At 42.9% G+C, this 14,247-nt stretch overlaps 1 protein-coding gene across 1 annotated transcript in view; it reads right to left on the minus strand.

Annotated features, from left to right (window-relative positions):
• Window positions 1-13,024, minus strand: part of plekhb1 (pleckstrin homology domain containing B1) — a 103,473-nt gene extending 90,449 nt beyond the window's left edge. The window contains exons 1-4 of the mRNA XM_041198662.1: window positions 12,875-13,024; window positions 8,761-8,953; window positions 7,431-7,583; window positions 2,332-2,434 (exon numbers count right to left, since the gene is read on the minus strand). Of these exons, the coding sequence (XP_041054596.1) occupies window positions 2,332-2,434; window positions 7,431-7,583; window positions 8,761-8,878 (374 nt within the window). The 5' untranslated portion in view covers window positions 8,879-8,953; window positions 12,875-13,024. The remainder of the gene's footprint in view (window positions 1-2,331; window positions 2,435-7,430; window positions 7,584-8,760; window positions 8,954-12,874) is intronic.
• Window positions 13,025-14,247: the final 1,223 nt, after the last annotated feature.

Below are 14,247 nucleotides of genomic sequence, written 5' to 3' on the forward strand. Positions count from 1 at the left end.
ACTGCAAGACTACATGCACTGACTGCATTTCCAGTAATAGTACCTGTGCTCCAGAACTAGTTGCACCCCTGGCCAAGCTGTTCCAGTACAGCTACAACACTGGCATCCACCTAGCAATTTGGAAAATTGCCCAGGTAGGTCCCACCCACAAAAAGCAGGATAAATCAAACCCAGCCAATTACTGCCCTATGAGTCCATTCTCGATCATCAGAAAAATGATGGAAAGGGGTCATCAATAGTGTTATCAAGTGGCAGTTACTCAGCAAAAATCTGCTCACTGACGCTCAGCCTGGGTTTCACTCAGCCAGAGCCACTCTGCTCCTGACCTCTTTAGCCTTGATCCAAAACATGGACAAAAGAACTAAACACAAGAGGTGAAGTGACAGTGACTACCCTTGACACCAAGACAGTATTTGACTGACTGTGCCATCAAGGAGCACTATCAAAACTCAAGTCAATAGAAATCAGGGGTAAATTCTCCAGTGGTTGGAGTCATACCTAGTACAAAGGAAGATGGTTGTAGTTGTTGGAAGTAAATCACCTCAGTGCTGGGGCATTTGTGCAGGAGTTCCTCAGGGTAGTGTGTAGGCCCAACCATCTTCATCTGCTTCATCAATGCTCCATCATAATGTCAGAAGTGGGGATGTTCATTGATGATTGCACAATGTTCAGCACCATTCGTAACACCTCAGATACTGAAGCAGTCCATGTCCATATGCAGCAAGACTTTAGGCTTCCACAAGATTCAGGGGCTTCGGCTGATAAGTGGCAAGTGACATTTGCGCCACATAAGTGCCAGGCAATGACCATCTCCAACAGAGAGAATCTAACCATATCCCCTGGACAGTCAATGGCATTACTACTGCTGAATTCCCCACTATCAACATTCTGGGGGTCACCATTGACCAGTAACTGAACTGGGCCAGCCTTATAAATACTGTGACTACAAGAGCAGGTCAGAGGCAAGAATTCTGCGGCGAGTATCCCACCTCCTGACTCCCCAAAGCTTGTCCACCATCTACAGGGCACAAGTCAAGAGTATGATGGAATACTCTGCATTTGCCTGGATGAGCGCAGCTGCAACACACTCAAGAAGCTCAACATCATCCAGGATAATGCAGCCCGCTTGATTGGCTCCCCATCGACCACCTTAAACATTCACTCCCCTCACCACCGACACCGAGTGGCAATAGTCTTGTTGTACCTACACCACATGGACTGCAGGTGTTCAAGAAGGCTTGAGTGTATTTAAGACCGAGATAGATAGGTTCTTGATTGGTAAAGGGATCAAAGGTTATGGGGAGAAGGCGGGAGAATGGGATTGAGAAACTTATCAGCCATGATTGAATGGCAGAGCAGACTCGATGGGCCGAATGGCCTAATTTCTGCTCCTATGTCCTATGTTTACTACCACCTTCTCAAGGGCATTATGGGTGTGCAATAAATGGCTGCCTGGTCAGCAATGCCCACATCCCATGAACGAATAAAAAAACAAAGATGTGTGAGCTCTCCAGATGGCTGTGAATATCCATATTTAATTAGGTGTTTTTATCTGAGACTTGATACTGACTGTAGCTTAAATGCCAAAGGTCTCATGATTGGCAGCAGTCATTTTAATTGTTTGTGTCTACTTTTTAAAAGAATTGACTGAAAGTTCATAATATACTGGTTATGACCACTGAAAATGCAAGATTAAAAAAGGGGGGTCTGGTTAGCTCAGTTGGCTAGACAGTTAGTATGTAGTTCAACATAACTGCAACAGCATGGAGTTTGATCCCCGTTCCAGCTCGCTTCGTTGCCCTGCCCTACCTAGTAGAAAAATCATGGCAAATGCCATGGTTCGGAGACCCTCAAATAATCAAGGATATTATCTGGAGAAGAAGAAGATGATGAGAAAAAGACCAAGGTCCAGCTAGTTTGCTTTCTACTATCCTGGTAGCCGCATGAAAGAACAAAAATATGAGTTGCTGATTAATCACATCGATCAATCTCTATCAATTTATCTGCAACAGAACAAGTTGTGGGGCAAGGAAAATCCTAATGATGGAAAGCTTTGGGAACCATAAATACAGTCATCTTCTCCTACTAAATATAATGAACTTACCACAATAAGTCTCAAATACTGTATCCCAAAATATTATTTTCTCAAATAAATTTAATCTGCATTTGAATGAATCAATGCTAAAAGATTCCTGTTTCCCTGGGGAGTGTGCTCGACTGATTTTCTACATGTTCACAATACACTTGATAACACTCACTGTACAAATTATTTTACTAGGTTGATACATCAATTTTCTGTATGTAGAACGGGAGCAGGCATGATATACTTACAATGCATCATCAGCGCTGTCGGCACTAAGTGCCAGTTTTGACCCATCTCTTAGGTAAATCATCATCATACATTCCCTACTGCTCTGTTCAGGTGGCAAGCCCTCTGTGGAAGGAAAGGTTTAATAATGGTTAAAAAAAATAATAAATAGGTAAAAGACAGAACTGTGTGCACTTTTGCCTCTTAGTTGTTTCCATGGATGTCAGTTTGCAAAATTAGCTTTTTAAAAATATTATTAAGGGCTGGCATTACATCCCATTTATGTTCTGCACTAAATTCTGCTAGAAGTGAAGTTGAGTTTAAGATGTGCACACCTTAGCTAAAGTGTAGTCTGGTAAACGATGGATTTAGCCCCCAGACAACATCATCAGTCCTAAATTGTCATCTACACTCTAGGATCTGCCCATCAAACTTATGCTGCTATAAAACAAGGGTAAGTTCTGAGATTTTTTTTTCTTCTTATGTTTCTGTGAATTCATCCCCATTGTGATATCTGGAAGAACTCCATGAAAACCAGATTTTGGTAAGTAGCTAGTGCAGCACAAATGAAACTTGCAAGAATATAGAATATGGGAAATGGGGAAATACAAACGTGTAACTGAAGGCTCAGAAAGAATAGGAGCTTCACGCTGCAATTATAAAAACTTTATTCAAGGGATATGGGCATCGTTGGCTAGGCCAGCATTTATGGCCCATCCCTAATTGCCCTGGTGAGTGGTGAGCTGCCTTCTTGAAACGCTGCGGTCCATGTGTTGTAGGTACACCCACGGTGCTGTTAGGGTGGGAGTTCCAGGATTTTGACCCAGCAACAGTGAAGGAACAGCGATATATTTCCAAGTCAGGATGGTGAGTGGCTTGGAGGAGAACTTCCAGGTGGTGGTGTTCCCATGTGTCTGCTGCCCTTGTCTTTCTAGATGGTAGTGGTGATGGGTTTGGAAGGTGCTGCCTAAGGAGCCTTGGTGAGTTCCTGCAGTGCATCGTGCAAAATGGTACACACTGCTGCCACTATGTCGGTGGTGGAGAGAGTGAATGTTTGTGGAAAGGGTGCAAATCAAGCCTCATACGAGTCAAAGGCAATGGCCATCTCCAATAAGAATGAATATGAATACCCTTGCTTTGGTATTCACCAGCTTATCATCACAAAATCCCCCACCATCAGCATTCCCGGGGTCACCATTGACCAGAAATTCAACATGAACTGACACATATATGCCATGGTTACTAGAGCAGGTCAGAGGCTGGGCGTTCTGCAGCATGTGGCTCCTAACACCCCAGAGCTTTTGCAACATCTAGGAGTGTGAAGTGTTACTCCTGACTTGAAGTTGCAAGAACCCTAAAGAAGCTCAGCATCAATCAAGACAAAGTAGTTGCCTGATCGGCAACCATCTACCAGTTGAAACATCTATTTCCTCCACTACTGGTGTACTGAAGCTGCAGTGTGTACTATCTATGGGTTGCACAGCAGCAACTCGCCAATAATTCTTTGGCAGCATGTTCAAAACATGTAACCTCCACTACCTAGAAGGACAAGAGCTGCCGGTGCATGGGAACACTAGTACCTGCAAGTTTTCCTCTAAGTCACACACCATTCTGACTTGAACATCATTTCTACCCCTACCCTACAACATTCTGTGAAGTATCTTTATTACATGGCCTGCAAAGTCTCAGGTGGAAAGCCCACCACCTTCTCAAGGACAAATAGGAATGGGCAATAAATACTGGCCGTGCTAGTGATGTTGATATCCTGAGAATTGTTATTTTTAAAATCATTTAAAATTGTTTTTATGAATACTTATCCTTAGACTATCTTATTCCTTTAAAAGAACATAATCCCATTAAAAGCTGAAACTTATGAATTAGGAGCAGGAGTAGGCTACTCGGCCCCTCAAGCCTGCTCCGCCATTCAATAAGATCATGCTGATGTGACTGTATCCTCAGCTCCACATTCCTGCCTAACCCCGATAACCTTTCATCCCCTTGCTTTTCAAGAATCTATCTACCTCTGCCTTAAAAATATTCAAAGAAAGAAACAGTTGCTGTCATAAATAAAAAGGTAGTAGAAAGTTGCAGAACGTGGTTTTTGAATGTAAGTTGTTTGGCGATATTAAATGATTATTAGTGAAGGCATCTGTGAAAAAAGACTGAGAAGACATTGTACGCCATTGCAATATTACTATCTACCCGTTCTTCACTTCTGCTAGTACTTTCCCTGTGTTATGTTGATCAATTAAACTAAAAAGGGACCTCTACTTTGCAAGTATCATGTGGAAAATTCCAGATTGCAATACTGCTTAATTTATTTTCACCACATAAACAATGATATTTTGCCCTGGTTTACTAGTCAATATGGTTCTGCAGATGGATGTACTGTTGCTGTTTTGCTCATGCAATGCAGAATTTTAAAACTTAAAATACTCAGCATTGTAGCCTACAGCTACAACTGGGTCAAAAATCTGGAACTCCTTTCCTAACAGCACTATGGGTGTACCTACATCACATGGACTGCAGAAGTTCAACAAACATTCTCAAGAGAAATTAGGGATGGGCAACAAATGCTGGTCTTGCCGGTAATATTCACATCCCACAAATGAACTTTTAAAAGTTGGGCAAAGTTTCGAAACAGATTTTCTTAAAATTTATGTTTTAAAAAATATTACATATTTAAGAGTGGTCGCTTTTTTTTTTATTCGATCATGGGATGTGAGCATCACTGGCTGGGCCAGCATTTATTGCCCATCCCTAATTGCCTTTGAGAAGCTGGTGGTGCAGTATGATGAAAGTGGGGTTTATCGCAAAAAAATTTTAATCAGTCTGTCCAGCCTACCACCTGTGATTAACCTGATTTTCTGTAAATGGCAAAACCAACATAAGTGATTGCGGAATTTTAAGTGCAAATTATGTTCAGTGAAAATCAACTTTCTGCCATCTATTGAGCTTTTATAGGCAAAGGATAATGAGAGGCACTTTTAGCAGTTTTTGACAGTAACTGATCTTTGGCACATGGGGCAGGATGTCCTATGAAGCACTGGAATCCGGAATGCAGGATTTTCTTCCTATTCTTTCCTTCTCTGCTGCCACTCTGCCTCATTGTTAAGACATGGTGACTCAAAGCATGATGCAGTTTGATGGACAAGTTGTCACCATTTTGAATAATTAGTATCAAGCACCTCCCAGTCATTAATGTCAATGCTGTCAGGCTTCAAGCAGAGCTTCAGTATATTTGAAGCGTTTTCTTTGCCCTTCCACCAGAATATTGGCCGTTTGAGAGTTGAGAAAACAGGGTCTGGTGGGGCAGACACTTTCTAGCCATCCAGACATACGGTGGGATTTTCCGCATCCGCCTCCCACCACGATCTTCCAGTCTGGTCCCGCCGCAAGTTAATGGACTTCTGGCTGGTGCGCCGCCTCGCCCACGGCAGGTCCCACCTGCGATGGGGACGGAAAATCCCGACCGGAGTGTTCAGTCCATCATAGTTGATTTTGCAGGAGTTTTTTCTAAATGCTTGTGGAACTGGCTTTAAGAAAGACACTAGCATTTGTTCAACGGACCTCCCATTGGATCCAAAAGAGGGGTGAAGGCAATGCTGATGGAATTTCTCTAGTGCTCTTATGTGTTGCAGATACACAGTCTAGGTCTCACTGCAGTACAGGAGTATGGTAATTACAACTACTCTGTACACTAGGGGCAGAATTTTACATTCTCCCACTGATGGGTTTGCAGGTTGTTGGAGGGTTGGGGGAGCTGTAAGATTCCCTGGATGCCTTCCCAAAAGCCATGGGCGGGAAGCGATGGGGGGGATGGAGTGTGCCTCCGTTAATGGCCTCCTTTCAACATTGGGTGCTCCCCACAACATTTACCCTCCACAGGTGCACCAATCCCCCTGGCCTCTCCACAAGCACCATCATCCTGAACTCTAGACCCCATACTTACCTGGTCCTGGACTCCTGGAGATAGCTTGCAGTCCCAGTCCTGTCTACTGCAGCTTCTGTCGCAGCTGGCACTAGACAGCTGCTGGTCAATCAGATTGGTCAGCCGCTCTCTGAGGTGGGACTTCCTCCTGACTAAGAGGCAGAAGTCCTGCCTCCAGCCAATTAGTGCTCATTGGAGCATTAAATAGATGTGGGGCGGCCAGCATCAGCAGTGATGCTTTTTCCATCAACTCTTTGGGTGGTGGGATGGAAAACCCCGACATCCTAAAAATTCTGGCCTATAGGACATACATTGACTTGAGGAAGTCTTTTGTCAAATATTCACTGCCTTAGTTTATAGAGAGATGAACTGGTGCAGCTGATCCTATGTTGAATCTCCTCGTCAATGGTGGCCTTTCGAGAAAGATGGCTGCCATGGTATGAGAAGTGCTCAACATATTCCAGAATCTCTCCTTCAACATATATGGGAGGTGGAATATTCAGATGACCAAGTGTGGATTGATTTTCTTGTATGCTGAATTGAAGAGATCGAGAGTGGCTTACAAATCTGGTGCAGAGTGGGCAACAACATTGCAGTCATCCGCAAATTGTGGATCGTATATCTCCAGGGTGGGTCAGTTTAGTTTTGGCATGGAGGTGACTGAGGTTAGAGTTTTGTAGCCAAGTGGTATTTAATATTCACACAAGAGGGCAGTTGATCTTTGATGAGGTGAATAGCCACAGTCAGATGTTTGTAAGTAGTATGGGGACTATCACACAGCCTTGCTGGACAGCAGTCTGGATTTTGAGGACGCCTGTTTCAGATCTCCCAGTCAAGACAGTTGCAGTCATGTCATCATGAAACATTTGTAGGGTTTTTAATGATACACATTAACTCAGAAAAGCAACCATAGGGGAAGTGGACCCTTTCATCCCAAAGAGGAAAAGTTATCTCAGTTGGGAAGTTTATTGGGACTTCCCATATTAGGCAAGTTATTGCACCAGCGGGAATCTTATCACTTCTCACACCAACTATTCCGATATCATGAGACTGCCCAGATTTCACATGGGAGATTCTTACTAACAGCATCGAATGGATGTCCATTGTCCTAAACCACCAAAGTGTTCATTTGGCTCATCACTGAATTTTGAAACGCGACACTGTAAAATATACATGACAGATAACGCTTACCTATGCATTCATACCCTGCCTTTATACTTATGCAGTTTATTTTCAGATGGATACTGTCTTCCAACTGACGGCGATTTTCATCTTCATAATACACAAGGATACCGTCCAGCCACAGATCAAACCAGTTCTTCTTCCATCGCCGAAGTATTGAGCCTGTATATGCCAACAAGGTTACATATTTTCTTAACACATTTTTATCTACCCTTCGTGCCTTTCCTGTATTAGTGAGATTTAAGAAAATCATTGTACGTACTGCTACTAAATTCTATGACTGAGTATTAATAATTCCAAAGCAAATTAAATCCTTTCCCCCTTAAAAAAAGTAGTGGGAGGAGTGGGCACACTGCTTCTCAATAAAATACCTTTTGAATTTATGGCAAAACTTTGAATATTATAAATTTAACTACAATTGTGCTGATTGATTGAATTAGTTGTTAAGTATTTGTTATAAACTTCAATTTGATGCGAAAGTTAAATTCAGCAAAATTAAGGTAGTACTGTACATTCTAAATCCTTTCAGGAGCCCCTTTTCAAAATAAAATCTACACTTCAGAAACACTCACTTTGTCTCCACAACCAACCACTCTTCACCAGGGCCATTTTCGCACAAACGTCTTCGAACAGGAAAAGGGGAGTTCAGTCAGCGGATTCTACACTTTTTACCCAGTTTAGGATTGAATTTACCCTCGTTCGCACATCTATGAAACAAGCACTCGGCGCTTTAATACCCTGGAAACCTCGGCCTCTCCTTTAAATACTAATCCGTATTATCGGATTAGGGATTTATTGTCACTGGTTGATCCCTCTCCTAAATCAAGAAGGTTCCAGAAAACAGATGATCGAAGTCGCTTTTCAATACAGCAGCTCACATTCAGCGAAAGTTTTCGACGAACTGCCCTTCCTGAACAGATTCCCTCATTAAAAAAAACGTTTTAAATTGTATTTAATCTTGTATCTTAATCAATGTTTGTCTTTCGTGGTGTTCCTCCGAATTCCTGAACTGATTAAATCCAATAAATGTCCAATCATACAAATATATTATAACTCTTTATTTAAGTGAGATCAACTCAATCTAAACACACTCCTTTTACAACTTTTTACGTCCCTAATAATGAAAACGATATTTTAAAGTCTACAATTCATAGTGGATCGATGTTTAACACATTTGCTATTTTTTAAAAATAAAAAAAAGCAGCTATGAATGTCAGTGTATTTTAAGGGGAAATTATGATCGCTAAATATGGAATTGGAACGGATCAAGTTAGGTAACATTTATCAAAACTAAACAAGGTGATGATTTGCTACAGTGAAGAGGTTCCTAAATACTAGCCTCTGCCAAAAGCTCTTCCTGTAAATTGATACTTTCTGTCAGCCTCGTTGCGGCTTTTTCCCGAAATGTACCTGGGAGTTGTAGTCTTCCTGCACGGGTTGTGAATGCTGCTCCTCATGTTCAGAACTACATTTCCCAATATGCCTGCAAACTAAGGCAGGGTTAAAAGCAAAATACTGCAGATGCTGGAAATCTGAAATAAAAACAGAAAATGCTGGAACAACTTAGTAGGTCGGGCAGCATCTTTGGAGTGAGAAACAGAGTTCTTACGTTCCTTAACACCTGAAAGGAAGAGAAAAAGTTTCTTGTTATGGCATTGGATAAGAGGAAGAATGAAATGAAACTAGGCACAAGGACAGATTTGAGATAGGGCGAGTCGCTGCTGCTGGAGAGAGCAGTCGAGTGTGTAAAAATGGTGGCGCATGGCACCGAGTGTGGATCTCAGGATAAGGCGGGAACAGCAGTCCGAGGGATGTTGGATGTCCGGAGATACCTGTAATCCTGGGTGGATTCGAAACATGAGGAATAGAACTTCAATTGAAATCCACATGGGTTAAGTTGGAAACGGAAACAGTCGCTGAGGAAGGAAATATGGCTGTGAAAGCGAGTTTTGGTAAACACTTTGTCAAATACCAGGAGGGAAATGGAAAGCAATGAAGGTGAACAGGGTGAAAGAGACAAACGGAAATCCTGTTTGAGAGCAGTACTTCTTCAAGGTAGGCATTCCTGGAAGAGATGTGGCAGTGAATTAAACAGTAAGATAAAAGCAAAATACTGTGGATGCTGGGAATCCATGTGAATTCCAACGGAATACCATTCCTCATGTTTTGAATCTAACCAGGATTACAATTATCTCCGGTACATACAGCGTTCCTCGGACTGCTGTTCTCACCACATCCTGAGATCCACACTCAGTGCCATGCGCCACTATATGTACATATTCGACCTCTCCCTCTCTCTAGCAGCACCGACTCACCCTATCTCAAAGTTGTCCTTGTCCCCAGTTTTATATTATTCTTTGCCTCATTTGACACCTTAATAAGAAACTTTTTCGCTTCCTTTCAGGCGTTATGGAAAGCAATAACTCTGTTTCTCATTCCACAGGTGCTGGCAGACCTGCTTAGTTTTTCCAGCAATTTCTGTCTCTAGCCAAGGCATGGTATCACCACTGACGATGGTTGAAGCGCTGAAACAGGTAACGGGCATAGAAGCTGCCATAATCTAAAAGCAAAATACTATGCATACTGGAAATCTGAAACAAAAACAGAAAATGCTGGAAAAACTCAGCAAGTCTAACAACATCTGTGGAGAGAAAGACAGAGTTTATGTTTCGAGTCTGTATGACTCTTCAGAGCTGCCATGTTGTGCTATGTTCCTTGTTAACTAATACAATTTTACCAACATTATATTTTACATATATTCTCAGTGTAAGTTATTCCAAATGAAAATTGTATGCCTGTGAATTCTCTAATCTTGATTATGCATCATGTATTAATGAAATAAAATATGCTTAATATATGATGCATATTATGTGGAATGGAACTAGAGTTGCCAACCCTTCAGGATTGACGTAGTGTCTTCAGGAACTGAAGATCAATTTCTAGGACATTGCTGTGTGCAATCCTGGAGAAAAATTATTGGAACATTAAAAAGGTTGTTTTTTTTGTCATTTTCTTTAGCTTTTCTGCTCCTGGAGTTGGAATTGTATAGGCCACAGCTTGAGTACTGTGTGCAGTTCTGGTCGCCACATTATAGGAAGGATGTGATTGCACTGGAGGGGGTGCAGAGGAGATTCACCAGGATGTTGCCTGGGACAAAACATTTAAATTATGAAGAGAGGTTGAATAGACTTGGGTTGTTTTCGTTGGAGCAGAGAAGACTGAGGGGCGACCTGATCGAGGTGTACAAAATTATGAGGGGCATGGACAGGGTGGATAGGGAGCAGCTGTTCCTCTTAGTTGAAGGGTCAGTCACAAGGGGACATAAGTTCAAGGTGAGAGGCAGGAGGTTTAGGGGGGATTTGAGGAAAAAATCTTTTACCCAGAGGGTGGTGATGGTCTGGAATGCGCTGCCTGGGAGGGTGGTGGAGGTGGGTTGCCCCACATCCTTTAAAAAGTACCTGAATGAGCACTTGGCAGGTCATAACCTTCAAAGCTATGGGCCAAGTGCTGGTAAATGGGGTTAGGTAGGTAGGTCAGGTGTTTCTCACGTGTTGGTGCAGACTCGATGGGCTGAAGGGCCTCTTCTGCACTGTGATTCTGTGATTTTTCTCTTTACTAGACATAAAAATATCCAAAATGTGAGAAAACAGCTGTTTGGCTGACAGTCAAGCATCATCTAATTGGGTAATTAATGCTTTTGCTTTCCAATTGGCGTAGGAAGGCAATGCAACACAAGGTGGATGTGTTGGCTGACTAATGGCTGGAGCATGAGGGGCAAGCCATGTGATGAAACCTCCAGGAATACGTTTAATCACAGTTGGGAACCCTAAATGGAACTGTGATGTTGCAAACACTCTGCTCCAGCTGAGGCTGTAGCCAGAGGGAGATGGAGTTTGTGGCAGTGGTCAAAGACAAGGACTTCAGTTTCCCAAAGTTTAACTAGCGGCAGGATTTTACGGGAGGTGGGATTTCCTGCCCTGCTGCTGAAAAAATCACCATAAAACACATCCCCACTCTGACAAGATGCCCTGCAGCCATTTAAAACTGTGATTGGCTGACAGCTGTCTTGACCCAGCAGCATCACTGGGAGCGGTGGCCACTGCTTGAAGAAGAGGAGCCAGGAGCTGGATGATAGGTAAGTCGGGTTGGGGGCTTCTTGGCAGGGGTAGGATTGGAGGTCGGTGGGCACTAATTGGCCACTTAAAGGCCTCAACTGATGCAAACCTCGCCCTCCACCTGTTAACTTGTGGCCAGTTCATGGGGGAATGGGTAGGTGCTGGGAAAGACGTCCACAGAATTTTGTGTGCTCCCTGCCTGCAACCTGCCCATAGGGAACTCATCAGATGGGTAGCCTGATGACACAGAGGCAGTGGAGAGGTCGACAGGTAGTGATGGTGGTAAATCTGAGTCTCATCAACATACTTGTGAAACTTGATATCATACTTTCAGATTATATCACTGATGGGTAGCCTGTAGATGAGAAATAGGAATGGGGTTTGGGGGAACACCAAGGATAGATGCTTGGGAAACATCAGGTAATAATGTGCGCATAGCAAGACAAGCTATTGCAGGAGATTTTCTGAATATGACTGGAAGGATAAGAGTAGAACCAAGCAAGGCAATCCTACTCAACTGAACAATGGAAGAAAGGCTTGGAGAATGATGATGTGGTCAGGTTTGTCAAAGAGTGCAGGGAGGTTGAAAGGAAGGATAATACACCATGGCCACAGTATATATGACTTTGATGATATTTCTGGAAGGACTAGTTAGGGAATTAGCCAAGAGAGGACCAGTAGTTGAGGAAGATTTCTTGCAGGAAAGGTTATGGGAAATGCGGTTTTAGACAAGATGGAGCTTACTTAGAGGGTAAAGCTTGGGAGCCGGCAAGAAGCACATCAAGCTGTCTCGCTCAGTCAGACCCTCAGCTGATTAGTAAGACTCTGCTTTACCTGCTTAACATAGACTCACTTAATGTTGTTTCACTTTAACATTGTTAATAGAGTAGGGATGACAAATCTGTTTAACATTGTGAATTTCTCTTTAATGTTGTTTGCCGCAGACTCCCTGTTTTGTGGCCTGCATGCGCACATGACTTTCTCCCCAGTGCTTCCGCTCCGAACCCCAGTGCTGAATCCCTCTCCCTGCCCCCATCCCAGCTCCCGTTCCCACCCTTCACTCTTACTTTTAAAATCCTTAGTGTTCACTGCCACCACTGGGGACTTCTTTAGCTGCTCCTCTTTCCTGTGCTCCAGCCCTTGCTCCCAAACTCACCCTTGCTTCCAATCCCACTCTGACCCTCAGTGCCGAAGCCCCTGTTTCCCTGGCACTCGCCCTTGCTGCTGGCCTTGCTCTTGGCCTCGCTTCTGCTCTCACCCTCACTTCTGCTCCCGCCCTCACCCTCAGTGCTGAAGGCCCTCTTATCCCTGGCTCCTATTCCCATTCTCTATTCTTACCTTTAAAGTCCCTCGTGTCTGTTGCCACCACCAGGGACTTCTTCAGCTGCTCCTCTTCTCCTTGGTCCCGTTCCTGCACCAAGTTTGCACTTCTATCCTGGGACTTCAGGCGCTACCTGCATGACCAACTTCTGCCACAAGATGGAGCCTGGTCAATCCAAAACCAGGTGAGTAATTTTTTTACATTAATTTACATTTACAGTATTGTTTTTTTTATATTTTTAAAATTTGTTTTATTTTAAAGATTTTTTCATTTATGAATGTAGGCATTTAGGAATGCACAGCATTTCAACTTACAATGTTTTAATGTTTTTTCCTCCTGAGATAGGTCCTAAAGTGGCTATTTAGTTATTTTGTTTATTTTGCAAGCTATTTCATCTAGGAATGCACAGTATTGCTCATGTATGGTGCAGTATTTCAACCTGTACATTGTTTTTTCTGGGGCAGAAATGTCCAAAGGAACATAACCCTGGTTTTAACATTGATTCCTATGGGCACATACAATTCACTTAAAGTCATTTCACTTAAAGTTGTGATTTCCAGGAACACAACTTTAAGTGAGGACTTACTGCAATATTATTTTACTCATATTTAAGTCTCAAGAAACTCATGTGTGTACATCAACTAGAAATAATTTTGTCACTAATATGGTAAGACACCGCTCCTTCAATATGATCAGGTAGTATAGCAGCTGGGCCTGAGCGGGAGCTGCGACTGGCACTGGAACTGGAACTTAGCTGATAATTGTGTGCGATAAACTCAATGGGTGATAGGGTGAAATGTTAAATCTGAAAGGAAAAACAAAAGTATGTGGGAAATAGGAGCAGGAGTGGACTATGTGACCTTCCAAACCTGCTCCGCCATTCAATATGATCATAGTTAATCTGCCTCATTCCCACCTACCCACACTATCCCCCTATCCCTTAATTCCCTTTGTAACCAAAAATCTATCGATCTCTGTCTTGAATATATTCAATGATTTAGCAGCCACAGCCATCTGGGGTAAGGAATTCCAAAGATCCACTGCCCTTTGAGCGAACAACTTTCTCCTCAGCTCAGTACTAAATGAGCAACCCCTTATTTTGAGTCTGTGACCACTAGTTCTTGATTCCCCAAACAGGGAAAACATCCCCCCTGCATATACCCTGTTAAGCCCCTCAAGAATTTTATATGTTTCAATTAAAGCACCTCTCATTCTTCTAACTTCTAAAGAAAATAGTATAGTTGACTTAATCTGTTCTGATAGGGCACTCCCATCAAACAGTCCAGTGAATGTTTGCTACGCTCCAAGTACATCCTTCCTTGAGTAAGGAGACCAAAGCTGCATACAGTTCTCCAGGACTGTCTTGCCAAAGCTCTACACAATTGCAGTA

This window comes from Carcharodon carcharias, chromosome 11, assembly GCF_017639515.1.
Source record: "Carcharodon carcharias isolate sCarCar2 chromosome 11, sCarCar2.pri, whole genome shotgun sequence".
NCBI lineage: Eukaryota > Metazoa > Chordata > Chondrichthyes > Lamniformes > Lamnidae > Carcharodon > Carcharodon carcharias.